Below are 19759 nucleotides of genomic sequence, written 5' to 3' on the forward strand. Positions count from 1 at the left end.
GCCACTCCCCTCAGGGGTTTCCTGGGCCAGGGGCAGGGGCAAGGGTCCTCCCTCAGCTTCCACTGTACCCTCATCTCTTTCCTTTCTGGCATTTTCTAAAAAGTCAAGGTTCTACTTTCCCAGCTCTCCTTTAATGTTGCCTGGTAGCCTAGGAGACTCGGGTTCACTGGGACACTCTTACTCGTCCTTCCCCAGGACATCTCGAGGACCTAAGGATGAGCCATCGGGCTAGCCATGGCTCTTCTCTGCCTTTTGCTCAGGTCTTTCAACCACAGTATGGCTGTGTCCTCTTTTTAGCCAAGGCCCCCAGACAGTTCTCTAAGATCATTTAAAAGCCAGCCACACCTGTAGGCTGGTTTGGGAAGCGTGTGACGATTAGTTTTGTCAGCTGTGAAAAACCACCAGGAAGAGTCAGTGAGGAACTGTCTACAGCAGGTCGGCCTAGAGGTATGTCTGTGTCTGTGGGAGGCTGTCTCCCCCGCCCCCCTTGTAGCCCTGGCTGTCCTGGAGCTCTGCTCTCTCTGTACACTAGGCCTGCCTCTGCCTCTGTCTGCCGAGTGCTGGGATTGAAGGCTGGGATTGGTGCCACACCACCTGGCTGGTGGGAAGCTGTCATAACCACCGTAATTGATGGTTACATCCCTGGTAAGGTCCTGGGCTGTGTAAGAGTAGAAGCTGGCTTAGCACAGGCATGAGCAGCCATTTTGCCTTGGCTGCCCTCCTCTGATGGACCGAGACCTGGCCTGTGAGCTAAGGTTAACCCTTTCTCCCCTGACTCTCAGGATATTTCATCCCAGCAGTAGAAATGAAATAGGGCAGGGTCAAGTGGTTTAAGGACCTGTCAGCAGGATCACCAATGTGCTTGTGTTGGGTGTGACACAAAGCAAAGCCTCATTGATGATGCCCTGGCTCAGCCTTTATCACAGCGAACACCTTTGGTCCCTACTGATGATGCCCTGGTACAGCCTTTATCACAGATCCTCAGAGGCTCTTCTCTCACAGCATCCTCTGTACCTCTCTGGACTGCATCATGTCCAGGCGGAGGCATGTGCTGACGCTCTACCTGTTACCCTGCTGATCCTATGTAGGGGACAGTGGTGTGCCTATCGGCAGCTTAAATACCATCAGCAGCTCCTTAGTGCCAGCCAAGTAACAGCACCCAGTTACTCTATTCCCTACTCTGAGGTGTTTGTGTGTGTTGTGTAATGTGTGAGTGTGTAGTATGAATGGATAAGTAAGAGTGTGTAGTGTGTATGTGAGTGTATAAGAGTGTAGTGTGTAAGTATGTAATGTGTGTACGTGTGTGTAAGACTGTATGTGTGTGTAGTGTAAGAGGGTGTTGTGTGTGAGTGTATAGCGTGTAAGGTGAGTGTGTAATATGTGTGTGTAGTGTAAGAGTATGTTGTGTGTGTAAGAGTGTGTACTGTGTATATGAATGTGAAATGTGTGAGTGTGTAAGAGTGTGTATAAGCGTGTAATGTGTGTATAAGTGTGTAAGAGTGTAGTGTGTGAGTATGTAATGAGTGTACGTGTGTATGTGGTGTGTGTAAGAGTGTATGTGTGTAGTATAAGAGGGTGTTGTGTGTGAGTCTATAGTGTGTAAGGTGTGTGAGTGTGTAATATGTGTGTGTAGTGTAAGAGTATGTTGTGTGTGTAAGAGTGTGTACTGTGTATATGAATGTGAAATGTGTGAGTGTGTAAGAGTGTGTATAAGCGTGTAATGTGTGTATAAGTGTTTAAGATTGTAGTGTGTGAGTATGTAATGAGTGTACGTGTGTATGTGGTGTGTGTAAGAGTATATGTGTGTAGTATAAGAGGGTGTTGTGTGTGAGTGTATAGTGTGTAAGGTGTGTGAGTGTGTAATATGTGTGTGTAGTGTAAGAGTATATTGTGTGTGTAAGAGTGTGTACTGTGTATATGAATGTGAAATGTGTGAGTGTGTAAGAGTGTGTATAAGCGTGTAATGTGTGTATAAGTGTGTAAGAGTGTAGTGTGTGAGTATGTAATGAGTGTACGTGTGTATGTGGTGTGTGTAAGAGTGTATGTGTGTGTAGTATAAGAGGGTGTTGTGTGTGAGTGTATAGTGTGTAAGGTGTGTGAGTGTGTAATATGTGTGTGGTGTGTATAAGAGTGTATGTGTGTGTAGTGTAAGAGTATGTTGTGTGTGTGTAACAGTGTGTAGTGTGTATATGAATGTGAAATGTGTGAGTGTGTTGTGTGTGTGTAGTGTGTATAAGTGTGTAATGTGTGAGTGTATGTGAGTATGTAGTGTGTCGTAGCTAGAGGTTGATGTCAGATGTCTTCCTTACTGATCTTCCATCTTATTTATTAATTTAAATTTCTTTTTCTGGAACTGGAGATATGGCTCAGGGGTTAAGAGGGCTGGCTGCTCTTCCGAAGGATTGGGATTCAGTTCCCAGCACCTACATGGTGACTCACAACCATCTGTCACTTCAGTTGCAGAGGACCGGATGCTCTCTTCTGGCTTCCACAAGCACCAGGCACTAACACAGTTCACAGACTCACATGCAGGCAAAACACTCATATGCATAAAGTAAATAAATACATTGTTTCTATAATTTTATCGTATGTATGAGAGAGGGCAGCAGCCCAGTCAGTCTGGGAAGGCAGAGGGCCTCCCATGGGCAGCAGTACCTTCAAATGTGTAGAGGGCCTTGCAGGTCCCTATGGCTGGAAGCGGCTCCTCATCATCAAATTCATCGTCGAAATCCGGGGCCAGGACCTTGTGCTCGCTCTCCTGGCTTTGCTCCTCTGTGTAACTACCATCTGGGCTGCTCAAGAGAGGAAGACACAGGACAACTATAGCGACCAACCTGGAGACTTGCTCTGCCCCACCCCGTGGAGCAATGCTCAACCAGGCTGTGGGAGCTGCTGCTACCTCAGACCACCAGCCCGGACTGGATGTAAAGTAAACTGAGATATTCTCCCGTTGGATGAATCAGAGGCCACACAATAGACACTCTTGCCTTCTGTCCGTGAGAAATTATTCCAGAATTGAAAAGTAAGTACAAAGCTAGACCGTCTCTCTGCCAGAGGCAGGGCCTCGCAGGTACTGTACCTCTCCCGGTCCTGGGCACAGTTAGTGACCGTCTGGTGTGTCTGGCCATCATACAGTCCACTCTGCCGGCGTGCCTGCTCACTCCGAGCTGGGAGTCTGCCTTCTACCTCAGCCAGCCAGGCCTGGAAGCAAAAGCCACAGAAGACTTAGACCCAGGCTAGCCTAGGCTAGATCATGAGCTGTTGGGCCTTAATTCAGAGCTAGACAGTCACTTAAAGCCTGATGTCTCAGACCCTGCACTATACAGGTAGGCTCACAGACAACGACTTCCTTCTTCTGAAAGTTGGGAGACAGGTAGGAAAGCCCCCACTGACCAAATTTACCAATCACCTCACAGGACAGACAGCAGGCTCCACTGGGCCAAACTCTTGGGCAGCCATGTAATCACGGATAAAATTATTCTATACTTCCTTCTGACTCAGTCCGGTGACTGTGAGGTCACCCTGGGAAACCCCACACGCCACATGTCAGGCGGGTGGTTTTCCTCTCCTGGGACACAGCCCAGCTCTCCTGTAACACCTACCACTGAAAAGGTAGGAGGTAGGTATGGGGGTTCCCCTGGGGGCCTGCCCAGAGACACCCTTCCCCTTCCAGCTTCTCCCTGTTCTCCACACCTCAAACTTCTGAGCCTCCAGCCGCAGTTTCTCTATGTTCTGGGTGACTTCGGTGAGCTTCTGGTCCAGGCTGGCTGGGTCTCCCATCTGAGGGTTCTTTAGGTACACATCTTTCATTTTGGTGATGGCATCTCTGAGAAAGGGATAACAAGAACACGGGCACTGAGACTGGAGCCAATTGTTTTTTTTTGTTTTTTGTTTTTTTTTTTTGTCACTGTCCTTTCCAGAATACCCCATCCCCAACATCACAGGCTCCACACCACCTTTTACTCAATTTTTTTTTCTTTAAATGACAAGGAGCTGTTGGGCTGGAGAGATGGCTCAGTGGTTAAGAGCACTGACTGCTCTTCCAGAGGTCCTGAGTTCAATTCTCAGCAACCATATGGTGGCCCACAACCATCCATAACAAGATCTGATGCCCTCTTCTGCAGTGTCTGAAGACAGCTACAGTGTACTTAGGTATAATAATAAATAAATCTTTGGGCCGGAGTGTGCAGGTCAACCGGAGCGAGTGGAGTTGACCCCATCAAGCAGAGGTCCTAAAATTCAATTCCCAACAACCACATGAAGGCTCACAACCATCTGTACAGTTATAGTGTTCTCATATACATAAAATAAACAAATCTTTAAAAGAGAAAAGGCACTTTTTTTTTTTTTTTTTTTTGGTTTTTCAAGACAGGGTTTCTCTGTGTAGCCCTGGCTGTCCTGGAACTCACTCTGTAGACCAGGCTGGTCTTGAACTCAGAAATCTGCCTGCCTCTGCCTTCCAAGTGCCGGGATTAAAGGCGTGTGCCACCACCGCCCAGCAAGAAAAGGTACTGTTAAAACCTATCACCCTGTTTGCTTGGCGACACACACTGGTGATCTCAGCACTCAGGTGGTCAAGGCAGGAGGCAAGCCTGGGCTACACAGTGAGACCATCCCTTTGCTTCAGATGAATCTATAAGTTCACTGATTTTAGTGTGTGTGTGTGTGTGTGTGTGTGTGTAGGTATGTGTGCACATGGAGGTCACGTTGGGAGTCTTTATCTGTTGTCTACCTTTTCTTTTTCTTTAAAACAACAACAACAACAACTCTGTATGTGTGTGTGTGTGTGTGTGTGTGTGTGTACATGCGTGCACGTATGCACACTCGTGCCTGTGAGATGCACACCTGTGTGAATACCCAGCGGCCACCGGAGGCAGTCCCGTGCCTGCATCACTCTGTCCCCTTTCCTCTGAGGCAGGGCCTGGAGATCCTGCCGACTCCACCCACCTTGGAGCTTGGGTTAGAAGTGTCTGAGGGATGTTGGGTTTGTTCTGAGTGCTGGAGTCTGAACTTGGAACACAGCATGGGTGCATAATTGCAGAGCCATTTCTCCAGCCACCTCACTTGTTTTGTGAGTCAGGACCTCTTACCAGCAATGGGGTTACAGACTCTCACTACTGTGCCTGGCTTTTTATGTGGGATTAAAGGCGCACACCACCACTGCCCGGTTAAAACACCCTTTTTAACCTCTGAGAAAAACCTCCTAAGACTCCCTGTACCCAAGGCAGAGCTGCACACAGGATGCTAGTCTGTTAGTGACCAGAGCAGACCAGTTACAGTTTGTTTCCAGACCACTATACCGCTCAGAGAAAAGACATACGGGGTGCAATCCTGTAATCCCAGCCCTGGGGAGGATGCAGCAGGAGGATTGCTACTCTGAGTTGAGGCCAGCATGGGTGACATAATGACTTCCAGGGTAGGACTCTTTCAAAAAACAAACAAACAAACAACCATCAAAACAACGAAGGTGTGTTGGGGTGCTTATACCTCCTGTAGTCTCAGACGGCAGGAGGCAGAGAGGCAGGAATCGGAGTTTGCAGTCAACCTGGTCTGCAAATAAACAGACAGACAAACAGACAAGAAGGAGGAGAGGAAGAGAAGAAAGGAGGAGGAAGAAGAAGGAGAAGGAAGAGAAGGAGGACGAGAAGAAGAAAGGAGGAGGAGGAAGAGGAGGAGGAGGAGAAGAAGAAGAAGACGACGACAACAACGACGACGACTACGACAATGGGGGGGGGAGAGGAAGGAGACTTGAGAATCTGCTGGAAGACTAATATTTAATTATCCTCAACTAAAAAGAGAAACAGATTTTAGACTCAAAGGCAGGATATGGGGGAGAGAGGAGAGAATCTTAGCCATCCTTTGTACAAAAAACAAAAAACAAAAACCCCCTTGACCTTTGAGAGAAAACCCCTAAGACTACTCGTATTGAGGCGATGTGGCTGATGCCAACAAGAACTTCACAAGGGCCCTGACAGGGGAGACCCTCACCCTTGAGGTGGAGTCTATCACTGAGACTGTCCGGACCCAGACCCAAGACCCTGTCTGACCAGCAGCAGCTAATTCCGGAAGGCAAGTCGTGGAGAAACGACTGTCTACTGTATGACTACGACCTCAAGAAAGTGTCTACCCTGCACTGTCCCGTCGCCAGTGTGCCCAGAAATAAAACAGAGACACCGTGATGCTCTGCTTGGAGAGTCATGGACACCTGCACCCTGTGCCTTGATGCCTGCATCAGAAGTACAGTCGTGCCAACCTCTGTACCTTGGGGCTGAGGGACGCTCTGGTGGCCTCTCCAGCTCATGACCCTGGGACCCCAATATCTTCCTTCCATTGACTGGGAAAGCAAACAACACTTCATACATTCACTCAGAACAAGAGACCTATGAAAGCTAGCCATGTGTGTTTTGTTTCCCAGACTCAAAATACAACCTCTGCAGAGAAGCCCTGCACTTGACAAACAAAAACACCTGCCAAGAGCCGGGCGTGGTGGCACACGCCTTTAATCCCAGCACTCGGGAGGCAGAGGCAGGCGGATTTCTGAGTTTGAGGCCAGCCTGGTCTACAGAGTGAGTTCCAGGACAGCCAGGGCTCCACAGAGAAATCCTGTCTCAAAAACCAAAAAAAAAAAAAAACCCACCTGCCAAGACTATGCCTTTCTATGTTTTAGAGGCTGAAGAGATGGCTCAGCAGTAAGAGTGTACTGCTTCATCACAAGGAGTAAAGCTTGGTTCCCAACTTGCCTATAATTCCAGCTCCAGGAGTTCTGATGCCCCTTCTGGCCTTTGTGGGTACCGCATGCATGCGTGTATATGCACACACACAGACTCACACAGACTCACACAGACTCACACAGACTCACACACACACACACACACACACACACACTGGATTTCTTCTTTCCAGACTGAGCTTGGGTTCTTTGACAGGGCACATCTGCCTTACCTCTGGTCCGTCTCCTTCTGTATCTCTCTATTGAGATCGTCAACTTTCTGTTGTAGTTTTTTCCTTCTCTGCTCAGGTGGGAAGTTGCTGAAGTCTTCTGGTGTGACACCCTGCAGACACAAACATAAATGAGACACCAGAGAGCCTTGCAGTGCCCCTGGGCAGGAGCAGGCAGACCAAGCCTGCAGACCTGCTGAGCCAGCTATGTTTCCCTGCTGCACCAGCTGAGATGCAAAAATCAAACACATGCAGACCTGGGAAGTCCCACAAATCACCACGTGTCATCTGCAAGGGCCAGAGCAACACAGGGAAGGCCAGGGTCAACCACACCGCAGGAGAGATGGGGGGAAATAGCTCTGACCCAGAAGGAGACCCAAAGACACATTTAGAGACTGCATACTCTGACTATTCCCACCCAGGACAGGAAGTGACGCTTCTCTAATGTAATCCAGTTCCTGTCAGTATTGTGTCTAAGTCTCTGCTTTCCCCTTAGTTGAAGTGTCCCTAACCATCTCTCCTCTCAATGCTGAGGCAGTCAGAGCTCCTGCCCCTGTGAGATGACAGACAGGCTTTCCATTGTGGATGTGAGCAAAAAGTACGATTTAAAAACCATCACCCCCTTCTGGTGTCACTTGTCCCTCGCTGACTCTGGGACCCCAGATTTACTTCCTACAGTGTACAAAACCAACCTCCCGTGCTTCTACTGTCAGAGCGTGTGGTAACACGCCCTGACCCCTTCTCTGCAGGGTTGAACCTGAGGCCTACATGTGCTAGACATGCATTGTACTTCCAGACTACAGTCTCAAACTCACAGTGATCCCCCTGCCTTAGTTTTCTAGGTAGTGGAATTAAAGGGGTAAACCACCACATCTAGCTCCTGATCCCCCCTCCCCAGACTTAAAAGATTTTATTTTAAAATTGTATGTGTAAGTGCCCATAGCCCATATGCACACGTGCACCTGTGTGTTCAGTGAAGAGGGCATTAGGGTCCCTGGAATGAGTTACAGGTGGTCGTGAGCTACAGGATGTTGGAAAAGAACTTGGGTCTTCTGCATTCTCCTAACTACCAAGCCGTCTCTCCAGCTCTGGCTCAGCTGAGTGCAATCCTTCAGACTCAGACTCCCGAGTGCCAGGGTCGCAGGCATGAGTCACCACACCTGGCTGGGACTCTCTTAAGCTCCTACTGCACTGTTGGCTCTTACTGTACTTTCAGTAGGCGCTCTCGGGGAGCTGGTCTTCCTCCAAGGACTGCCTCCTTGGCTTCAAGGCAGTACAAGAGCTCTTCCTTAAGTGAGGCCATTTTCATAAAGAATGAAATGTATTCAATGGACCCAGAGAAAGCCAGGAAATTTATAAAAAGAGATTTTACTTGAAAACCTCAATTCTTTTCAAACAAGAGCGAGACTGACTTGGTGGCCCAGGGAACGTGATTCTGGAATCCAGCTGGATTTGCCAAGCAGCTTACATGGGGGCTTGTGACAGAGGCTTCTAGGCTGATTAGGAGAAGCTGCTGCCGGGGGAGCACAGGAGTCAGCAAATGGCTCGCCCCTTAGGCCAGGTGGAGGTCAGCACTCCATCCTGAGACCCCCTGGGTGTGTGGTGGGTGTGGGAGCGGGAGAGGATGGGCAGTATTCCTGTCACCAGGCCAAGCATGGTCCTACAGGCCAGCGGCTCCCCTCTCCCACGCACACTAGTGAAACATCACTGTCTAGCTTTCTACTCATTCTATTTAAGCACTGAGCTTGGAGGAAAATCCATCTTTACAATATGTATTCATTCTACAATCTGTGGGAGTCAGCTCCATCTTTCAACCATGTGGGTCTCTGGAATTCATCGGGTTAGCACCAAACAGCCCATTCCAGTGAGCCAGCTTGGCGACCCTGATCATTGTTTCCTAGATTGGTGTATGTGTGTGTGTGTAGTTTGAGACAGGGTATCTTGGTTGTTTCCCATTGCATACTCTACCCACACAGTGCTAGGCTTATATACACGTCTGCCTGCTGCTGGGCTTATAAATACTTTCGCCTCTGGACTCATTTTCCCAGCCCTGAGGTTTTGTTTGTTTTGCTTTTAAATCTCAGACGGAACAAAATTCAATGCAAGTCATGGAGTTGTGTCAGCAAGGTGATCTGGGCAGTGGCCAGAGAGCCTTCTAGAACTTTCTGTGATGCTGGGGACATTGTGTGGCTGCACTGTACAGCTACTACAGCTGACTGCCCCACTTGAATGTGGCTGGTTCAGTGGTGACCCGACTCTTAGGACATGTATGAGGCTTGGACGGCATCTGAATGGCTTTGGAGACGCCTGTAAGGAACACTGCAGGCTGGTGGCTTGTGACTGGCCCTAGAAGAGGAAGGACTAGTTACTCATGACAACAAAATCATCATCTTCAATTGATAAAAGGTCCATCGAAGAGCCAGGTCCCTCTCAATAGCTACCCTGGCTATGTCAACAGTGTTATTACTTGAAAACAAGTCACTGGGAAAACCTCACACCTTGGTTGCTATGGAGATTCAGGTCAGCAGCTTCTCATAGAAACTTAGGATCTATAGAAAGGGTGTCTCACCCAATTGGGCTTTTGAAGTTTAGATTTTCTCAAACAAAGCTGTGGCAGGTGACTCACTCTGCGGAGAAGGGGCTCTTGTTTCTAGCGCTGAGTCATGGGGGATGTCTCTGACACAGCCAGAGTGACCCAGTTTGTAGAATGGTGGAACCTGCCCTGGAGGGTGTGGCCAGACACACCCAGGTTAGAGGGGTCTGTATTCGGCCTTGCCCCATCTTCTGATGGGACCCACACTGCTCCCGGGCACAAGCCCGGATAAAACAGATGTTTGCTTGTACAGCCAATTCATTTTCTACCTCATAGTTCACGTCTGTGTGCATGTTTGTGGTACATGCTGATGCGTGCATACCCAAGGGGTTGCTCCAGCTGGACGTCAGGCATCTTTCTCCCTCTGTATCTTACAGCCTTGGATCTGGCTTTTCAGTTGAGGCTGGGTGCCCCAGTGCCTTCCTCACACTCACCTATCTCCACCCCTCAGTGCCAGGGCTGAAGATATATGCAGCCATACTTGGCTTTCTTGATGGTATTGGAATTTAAACATGCCTTCAAGCTTGTCAGGACAAGCAGCCCTACCCACTGTGCCATCTCTAAATGCCATGGAAGCAACAGCCCACTCCCAAGCTGGTGAAAGGATTTGTTTCCCAAAAGGAAAGACTGCTTAAAGTTATTCAGCATCCAGACCTCTTCCATCTGAGAGACCCCTCTTGACTGCAGACTCTTCCCGGGGTTTCATTTTTGAGAAATATTATTTAATAAAAAAATTAATTATATATGTCTTTGAGATTGACTGGACTGTGGATAAAATAGAGTCAGTTGAGAAATGATGTATGTACACGTATGCATGTGCACAGCTACAGGAAATTCATGGGCACATGGCACATGTCATGCCAGGCCATCAAGAGTAGGACACCCAGCAAGAGTGATACCCCAGGTATTACTCTGTGGTTAGCTAACATGGTCCATTACTGTGAGAATGGAGGAATTGCTCTGCCTTGGCATTCAGGAAGATTCCATGACTTTAATCTTTGTGTGTGTGTGTGTGTGTGTGTGTGTGTGTGGCTGGGGATGGAATCTGGGACTTTGCCTGTGTTAGGCAGACTCTACTACTGAACCATGAACCATGTCCGCAGTCCTCATTCATTCTCAAAGCATAGTGGGTTATGTTGGTTAAGATTTTCTTTTAATAAATCAGTTACTCAGGCTGTTTGCTTGAATTACACCATGAAGGAGAAGCAAGACAGACAGATGCTAGGTAGATAGCTCAGGCAAGGATGGACCAGGAGTTCTCTTTGTCCATCAAAGCATCTATGGCCCCTGGAATCAGCTTTACCCAATGCTCCCACCAAAGATCATAGCTTCCCACTGGTCTTCCCTACCAGAAACCTGAGCAGTCATGACAGGCATGACACATGCATGACTGTCTCCTTCAGGGTCTCTCTACATAGCTCTGGCTGGCCTGGAACTCACTCTGCAGACCAGGCTGGCCTCAAACTCACAGAGATCCTCCTGCCTCTGCCTCCCCAGTGTCTCCTTTAGGCTCTCAGTTTTGTTTTGTTTTTTGTTTTTACCTATCTACTCCTGTGGCTCCCAGGAAGGGACTACCTACCCAGAATGATCCAGTAGGAAGACCCCCCCCCCTGCTCCTCAATTTCTGACAATTACATTCAAATGAATATAGATAATTGATCAATGCTTGGCAACTCTAAGGTCCCCAAAGTAAAATAAAATAAAATCATGTTAAGCATTAATTTTCTTAGTAAGTAAGACAGTCACGCAACCAAACACCAACAAAAGCACCCACAGGAGAATGAAGGGGAACAGTTAATGTCGGGGGCAGGCTGCCCGGGGCAGAGCACACACAGCACACACCAGAACCCAATTAGACCAGGGACATGCACGGGATGTGGTGCTTACCAGCTTGAGAGAAAGCTTCGTGGGAAATTGAAGAGGTAACAAACGGGAAAGAGAGAGAGAGAGAGAGAGAAACACAGGTCAGAAGAGGAGGCACTGGCCGGTCTCACTGGACGCATAACAGCAGTTCCCTGCTGACTTGTGAAATGGCCAGGCAGATCTGTGCAAAAGTTCACAGGAGGGGCTGCTCGGGAGAGAAACTCTTCTTAGCATCTTGGGTGCCAGAGCTGAGACAAGGTGTGAGAGGGTCGTCATGGCCCTGCAGAGTCAGTCACCTTCCACTGGATGCTTCTGAAAGTCAGCTTCCTGGGGAGGGTGACTTGGGGAAGTGCTGGGAACAGACCCTAGGACTTTAAACCTGCTAGGCATATCGGTGACAAATAATGACCCTAAGAGGGAAAAAAATTGCATAGCACTTCTCTCCCAGAACATCTTTATGCAGAGTCTTTTTAAAATTTTACTTTTGAGACAGGGTTACCCAATGTACATCCCTGGCTGGGATGGCCTCAGTTTTCAGGGAACCTTCCCTTCTGTCTCCTGAATGCTGGGGTCATAGGCAGCTTCTCCCCATAGCCCCCCACTCCCCACGATTCTTCTCTTCTGTCCCCCACCCCCAGCGCTGGGGTCATTGGCAGCCAGCCCTCCTTCTGGTGTTTAGTTTTTATTTTTTTAACATTGGCTTTTTAAATGAAAAATACTTATTTTTACTTATGTGTGTAAATATGTGTGCGCACACTCTAGGGCATGTACAAGCTCGCCTAAAAGAGGGCAACAGAACCCTTGGAGCCGGAGTCATGGGGTGTGAGCAGACATGTAGGAGCTGGAGTAGAATTCTGGTTCTCTGTAAGAACGGCAAGGGCGGGGTTGGGGATTTAGCTCAGTGGTAAAGTGCTTGCCTAGCAAGCCCAAGGCCCTGGGTTCGGTCCTCAGCTCCGGAAAAAAGAAAAAAAAGAAAAAGAAAAAAAAAAAAAAAAAAAAAAGAACGGCAAGGGCTCTGAACTGCTGTGCCATCTCTCCAGCACGTCCCACCTTACACTGATGGTGTGTGTGCGGGGTGTGTGTGCACGTGCTCCTGAGCGCATGTGTGTAGGCGTGTGCACACATACCACAGCGTGCATGTGGAGGTCAGAAGCTGGAAGGCCTCTTGACAGCAGGTTGGAGATGCAGGACAATGTGATTTCCCACCTGTCACCAGCACCCCTCCTGGGCCGTGAGGCTTGGTCTTTCAAGGCTTGGTCTTTTTCAAAATGAATTGATCTCCTTTGAGGGAGCTTGGGTCTTGCTGTGTAGCTCAGTCTGGCCTTGATCTCTTGATCCTTCAGCTCCTGAGGAGTGGGATGCCAAGCTACCTGAGGCTACTGGACGCCATGACTGTCCACAGAGGCTACACAGCATTGGTGCGGGACCAGGAGCTGCAGCTTGTAGAAGCTGACTTTAGGGTATGGGTAAGCACTGCCTTAGGTCCCAGTGCTGCTACTGCTGCGTGTATGTGTGAGCTAATTACTACAGGGCCACAACAGCTCCGTTACTGCTGGGCCTAGAGACTAGAAACCTCCCTCAATCGCTGGAGTAAAGCATAGTAGGACGGCTCTGAGAACTCAGAATAGAAACACGATTCTGAGACCCTGCTGTCTGCCTAGGGAGTGCTCGACATGCGACACTCTGACGATCCTAGTAGGGGTGATATGGTGCAGACATGGATAAACTACCAAAGAAAGCACACTTGATTGCTAGGCTGCATAGGGAGGGCTTAAAATTCCTTAGCCAGTTTTTATATTATTTGCATCCTTAAGATTATTTAAAGCTGAGACCTCTAGCTAGGCTTGATGGCGCACACTCAGGAGGTAGAGGCCTGGTCTACATAGTGAGTACCAAGCCAGCAGGAACTGCAGCATAGATGCTGTCTCAAAGGAAAAAAAAAAGTTGATACTCCTTTGCATATAGGCAATCACTTTTTAAAGAAACTGTTCCCACGTAGAAGGAAGAGATTGTTAAATAGGAGAGAAATTGAACAGCTTTTCAAGAATGTCTGCTTAGGCACGGCCCTGAACTTGTTGAGCCTCCTGGAGCTAAAGCACAGATTGTCTGTCACAAGCTGAGCTCGTCATTCAGACAGACAACACCCATGGTGCAGAGCAGGAGACGGCGCCCACAGAGCACACCAGCAGACACTAGCACTTCCTCACACACAATCTTCTTGCGAAGTTCTAGAACCCGGCTCACTATTTATTCTCTATGGGGCTCCTCCCATGACTTGAGATTATAATCGAAATCTCCTAGCATCGAATTTGTAGTATCAATAGGAAGGTTTCCAGTTCAAAATAAGAGCAAGTGATTAAAACTGAACACCTGTTCCAAGAGAGGAACAGGAAATACCAAATTCTCACACTCAGTTTTTTGGAAACACCGGAACTCCCAAATTCCATTTTCTGAAGTGGGTGGTGACAGATCACCTGCCAGAGGTGCCACCTCAGTGTGCGGAATTCTTTTTAAAGATGACTAAAGTGTTTTTCAGGTTGTAAGTCATAAATAAGCCAGACAATTAGGTCACTTCCGATTAGAAAGCAGTCTCCTAGAAGAATAACGGCAAAGACCCCATGGAGTGTGTGACTAGACACTAAGGGACCAAACGCCATCAGCTTCAGGTGACAGTTAGGGGCTCTGGGAGAAGCAAGCATCAATAACACAGGAGGGAGACAGAGCCAGCGTGTCCATGTGTCATTGGACGGTCACAGCTACTAACCTCAAGCGCAAAGAAAGGGGACGGTAAGTGCCCGAGCAGACACAAGTTGGTGAACTCTCCTGGAACCGTCTCTGCCCATGCTTCTTTGAGTTTTTGTTCTCCAGGCTTGTGACATGACTCCCTAGTGACCTACAGGCTACAAACACAGATGTGGATCTCTGCACGGTCACATCACCAGCCCTAAACTGTTGCTTTCTGTTGACCACACGCAATAGCTGTATTTGGTGGGTAAATTTCTGCCGTAAACTCATATCCAGAGATACCATGGCTATCTCAGGTGGCTGCTGCAGCTCTTTAAAGATTTTACCAGAACTAAGACAAAAAGCGGGCACTCAGACAGTGAGCTAGCTCAGTGGTATCATTGGGGCATTGGATGCCCATGAGAGGGCTTGGATCTTCCTATACAGGTTTTGGAGCTACGGTAGCTGTTAATTTTATACAGTAATATCCCCTCCTTGTCCCAGAGAATTTTGTTCGGTGGGATAGAAGTGTTACAGCTGCACCTGTGTCCCCAGTCTTGGCGCTGTCCATGGAGTTAGTGCTTTGGCTGTGACTGTCTTATCTGCATCACAGGCGGACTTACAACATAGTCCCTAGCCTCCAAGGCGTGTGTGGGTTTCCCTAGAGTCCTCTTCATGAGCTCTTTGTGATAACACAGAGACTGAGTCTGCCAACAGTCAGCAAGAGAACAGGGTAAGATAAAGAAAAAAGGAAAACCACGCATTCACAATGTAACATGCAACAATGGACATCTAAAATGTCTTGCTCTACTATGATGGCTTTTCCTAAGATTAACTCTAAACTATGAGGGAAGCCATCTAGTTTTAGCTGTACTTTGCACAGGTTCAAAAGGAAACCCTCATTTAAGACAATAGAATTACCCTTTGTAGACTCAAATTAAGGACAGGTTCGTTCTATCTATCTATCTATCTATCTATCTATCTATCTATCTATCTATCTATCTATCTCTATCTCTCTATCCATCTATCTATCCACACCATCAATCTCTATCTCTTCCACACCCCTTGCCTTTCCTGTCACGTAGCTCACACCAGTCTCGAACTCCCTGTGTAGGGAAGATGACTCTGATCTTCTAGTCCTCCAGTTCTCACCTCCTCCCCGGGTCTGGAATCATAGGCATGTGCCTTCGCACACAGCGCTAAGGACACATTCTCCACTCTAATCTTTGTACATGTTTGTACATCTTACATGTGTAAGGATGGAACAGTGATGGTCTGGCAGTGCAAACCCTCTGTAAATATCACAAAACTATTTAATCTTGTTTAATTATGTTAAAATAAACTAAGCTATGCTAAGAAATGTTTGCACACTGAGCCAGGTGGGGGTGGTGCAAACCTGTAGTCCTAGCACTCAGAAGGCAGGGGAAGGCAGATCACTGTGAGTTCAAGGCTAGACTGGTCTACATAGTGAGTTCATAGACAGCCAGGGTTACACAGTGAGACTCCATCTCAAAAAAAAAGAAAGAAAAGAAAGAGAAATGTTTGCATACAATTTCTACACACTCGTCATTAAATCAGATACTTAGAATTCAAATCTGAAGGCTGTGAAATATGATAGATTATAAGACACACCACAGGGCACGGGAGAGATGGCTCAGTGGTTAGGAGCACGTGCTGCTCTTGCAGAGTATTTGGGTTCGATTCCCGGCACCCACGGGGTGACTCACAACCATTGGTAACTCCAGACAGAGAGGATCCAGTGCCTTCTTGTGTACTCTGAAGTCAATAGACAGACATGTGGTGCAGGCATGCCCACAGGGAACGCTCACACAGACAAAACACAAAATGAAAAAAAATCTGAAGGGAATGAACAAGAGACACCACAGCCACAGCCAAGTTATTCTCCGAGAATCCTCCCTGGAGCGCATTTGCTCGAGAGTCTCAAGTTCAGGTGCAGGGGAAAGTAAACCGGGAGAGAGGGCTCCCTGACCCTGGCCTGCATGGACCTACCAACGGCATCCCCCCACCCCCCACCGAAGCTGCTTAACAAATAGGGTCTATCTAGTTCCCCAGATGTTGGGTTTAAGATGTTTTCTTTTCCAAGGCCTGCTGTTCCCCTCTTCCTTCCTCCCTCCCACCCACCATCCCCCAGTTCCCTTTCCCCCACCGCTCTTGGCCAGAAGAACCGTCAGATCTGACCCTACGCAGATCTGACGACAGCACAACCGCTCTCCGGTCCCCCTGTCACAGCTTCTAGCTTGTCTGCCACTGGGAGAATGCACTTACCTTCCAGGAAAGTTTCCATCAAAGAAGTTTGCTGAAATCAAATTTTTTTTTAAACCATCTTTTCTTATACTAATCGAACACAGACATTCTTTGGCCTTTGGCAACACTTTGGCAACACACTCTGGGGACATCAGAACACAGACGCAGAAACCATCGATGACCAGGAGACGGTGGGATATGGTGTCATGGACCATACACGCACATGGATGGTAACTGAAGCCACTCAGCACGTCTTATCCCCCATGTCTGACAGACAGATGCAGATGTTTATAAACACGAATGATCATGTCGTAATGTGATGAAATTAATGACTCTGAGCCTGGTTCACCCTGGTTACATTCATGGAAATTTCTCTGATGAAGAGTGAAGTTCTAAAAGCCAGAATAATCGAGCCAGGAAGCGGCTGATTGCTCAGCCAGTCCCAACAACAGAGCTCAGCACAATCCATCATGCACTTCTGAAGCTACTCTGCCTGCTGACAGTGGCTGTCCTGACACTTTTAGGAAATTAAATTTCTGATTTAATTAAAAAAAATGATTACATTCATTTATCCAGTGTGTGTGTGTGAGTGTGTTCGAGCACTAAGGTGGGCACGTGGCGATCAGAGAGCTGCTTGCAAGAGTTGGTTCTCTCCTTCCACCTTATAGGTCCCAGAGATGAAACTTAATTGTCAGGCTTCGCAGCAAGAGCACGTATCTCTGAACCACCTCACCAACCCAAATTTCTGATTTCTAACTTGGCCTACTAAGTAGCCTTAGAACAAGTTCTCTCAAGTGTACCCTTCCTTCCTTCAACCTTGATCTTTTTGGACACTACTCTTCTTTTTATATACTCTTTCTTATTTATTTATTTATTCATGTATTTATTTATTCATTTATTGATTGATTGATTGATTGGCTGTATGCATGCGATGGCAGTGGGCAGCTTTGGGGAGACGACTCTCTCTCACTGTGGCCGAGGAACTGGACTTAGGTAATCAGGCTTCCCTCAGCACTTTCACCTACTGAGCCATTTCTCCACCCAGGCTTTGTTTGTTTTTTCGAGACAGGGTTTCTGTGTAGCCCTGGCTGTCCTGGAACTCACTCTGTAGACCAGGCTGGCCTTGAACTCAGAAATCCACCTGCCTCTGCCTCCCGAGTGCTTGGACTAAAGGCGTGCGCCGCCACTGCCCAGCTTCTCCACCCATTCTTTTATTTCAGTTTTGAGATAGGATCTCACGTAGTCTAGGCTGACGTTCTGATCTTCACAGGCTGAACCACTGCATGTTTTGTGCAGTGCTGGGAATTCGTGCAAAGTAAGTACTCTACCAGCTACTCCACACTCCAGGCCCCTCCCTCCCTCCCTCCGTCCCTCCCTTCCTTTCTCTCTCTTTCTTTGGAAATAGGATCTCATTATGAAGCCCAGGCTGGTCTTAAACTTACTGCAATCCTCCTGCTTCAGCCTCTGGAGTACTAAGGTTAGATATAGACCAGAACACTGTTCCTATGAAATGAAGAGTCTCTCAGTACTGGGATTCTGCAGATAAAGAGATCCACCAGCGCATGGATCTGAGGCAGACACTCATCTAATTAGCCACGGCTGAAAGTTTTTCCCATGCCAGAGGACGGTGGGGGAGAAAACACAAAACTTGGGAACTTTCCATTTGCAAGAATGCTGCTTATCAGCCCACGGTCTGGACCCAACTCTGGCTTTAGGGATAACTGAGCTCTCAGGGACTACACTGAAGTGTCTCCAGCTGGCCATGGTGGCACATGACTTTAATCTCAGCACTCCAGAGAGGCTCTAGGCCAGCCTGGGCCACAGTTTCAGGACACACAGGGTTATATGTAGAGATTGTCTCCAAAAAAAGAAAAGGAAGAAGTGTCTCAGTACTCAGCTGCTTGGATGCTTGGAGATCCCAGAGGAAGGCATTCAACTACATCTGTCTGCAGGGGAACGCCACAGGCCAGGACCTGCACATGGGTGCGGCACTGACCATTCGGCTACAGACTTCTTGTCTGTTTGTTTGAGGCAGGGACTCACGTTACATTCCAGGCTAGCCTGGAAAGACATGTAGTCCAAGCTAGCCTTAAACATAACATTTTCCTGCCTCAGCCTCCTAGCTGCTAGGATTACAGATATGAGCCGCCACGCTCAGCCCAGACATTTATTATAAATACAACTGGAGGAGGCTCACTTAGTTTTACTTGGGAGGTCACAAATTATTTTTTCCCAGCCTTTTCCCATTAAGCTAAGCTGGTATCTATGCTGGACGACTGCCTAATTCTCATAGAGGTTCATGTATGGTAACAAACTGTTTTGTGACAGAATCTCAGGTAGCTCAGACTGGCGTGGGACTTGTTCTATACCCAAGGATGTCCCTGAACTTCTGGTCCTCCGAAGGATTTCAAACCTGAGTCGTAACAGCAACCGCAGTCTAAGAGACTGTTCCCTGAACTTGGGTGCCACAGAGCACAGGACCACGTGAGCTGACACTTATATCCCGGCTCCACAGCTTCCAGTAATTCACTGGATTCACCACCGAGGAAGGTGGGGACTGAGTGGAGAGGGAGCCGTGGAGGAATGTCGCCGCTGTGGTGCCTTCTCCCTTTGCAGAGAGATGCAGGTGTGAGAGGTATGCTATTGTTACCCCTTAGCTTCACAAGGGAACCAGTAAGCCCGGTCCGATTCCTTCCTCCTCGCCAGCAGCATCATTTGGGCAGCAGAGCCTGTGCCGCATCCCTGTCTGTAATTACTCAACACAGATTTTTCTGACTGTCTAGTCGCTTCCACTTCCTCATCTTCTACATTGTCTGAGAGAGCGAGTCAGAGTTGGTGAGACCAAGGAGGAAAATGAATGACTCGGAATCTCTGAAGGGGAAGTGTGAGGTGCTTCCAGCACGGACTAGAGAGTCAAAGACCTCAGGCCTCCTGGCTCTCTGCTGCTCATTCCCCTCCGCATGGCTCTTTCCTTCCTCTCTTTCTGTCATTCGTCTGCTCTCTGGGAGTCTAGGCTCAGGCTCTCTCTCCCTCTGGATGCTACGGGAAAACACACTGGGTCTACTCACAAAGTAAAGACGCAGAATGAGACATGCAACATGGTGCGCAAGAGACGCAGGACTCCGGAGCGGAACTTACCCCACGCTTTAGGCTCCGGAAGCAGTGGATTTTGGGTTTGGAGGTCATGAACTCGTTGAAGCGGTGGGAGAGGGGTTCCTTTGGCTGCTTGGGAGACTGGGGGCCGTTGGGAACAGCAGAGGGTGAGGCAGAGGCAGGGGGCGGAGGGGGAGGCTGATGGGGGGATGTTAAAAGGGACATAAGCTACAATGTGAGGGGTGGAATGACGACAGAAAAAAAAAATCAGAAACAAGAAGA

The 19759-nt window shown here is 48.2% G+C and overlaps 1 protein-coding gene across 24 annotated transcripts in view; it reads right to left on the minus strand.

Annotated features, from left to right (window-relative positions):
• Positions 1 to 19759, minus strand: part of Fnbp1 (formin binding protein 1) — a 119249-nt gene that overhangs the window by 7257 nt on the left and 92233 nt on the right. For 2 of the 24 annotated variants that reach the window (XM_006497686.2, XM_006497684.2), the window contains exons 10-16: positions 19523 to 19705; positions 14743 to 14826; positions 11420 to 11434; positions 6943 to 7052; positions 3694 to 3826; positions 3080 to 3201; positions 2656 to 2792 (exon numbers count right to left, since the gene is read on the minus strand). In XM_006497686.2, the coding sequence (XP_006497749.1) occupies positions 2656 to 2792; positions 3080 to 3201; positions 3694 to 3826; positions 6943 to 7052; positions 11420 to 11434; positions 14743 to 14826; positions 19523 to 19705 (784 nt within the window). Of the gene's footprint in view, positions 1 to 2655; positions 2796 to 3079; positions 3202 to 3693; positions 3827 to 6942; positions 7053 to 11419; positions 11435 to 14159; positions 14827 to 19522; positions 19706 to 19759 lie in introns of those variants that run through there. The other 22 variants (XM_006497685.2, XM_006497691.4, NM_001177648.1 and 19 more) reach the window with 14 other exon arrangements.

This window comes from Mus musculus, chromosome 2, assembly GCF_000001635.26.
Source record: "Mus musculus strain C57BL/6J chromosome 2, GRCm38.p6 C57BL/6J".
Lineage (NCBI taxonomy): Eukaryota > Metazoa > Chordata > Mammalia > Rodentia > Muridae > Mus > Mus musculus.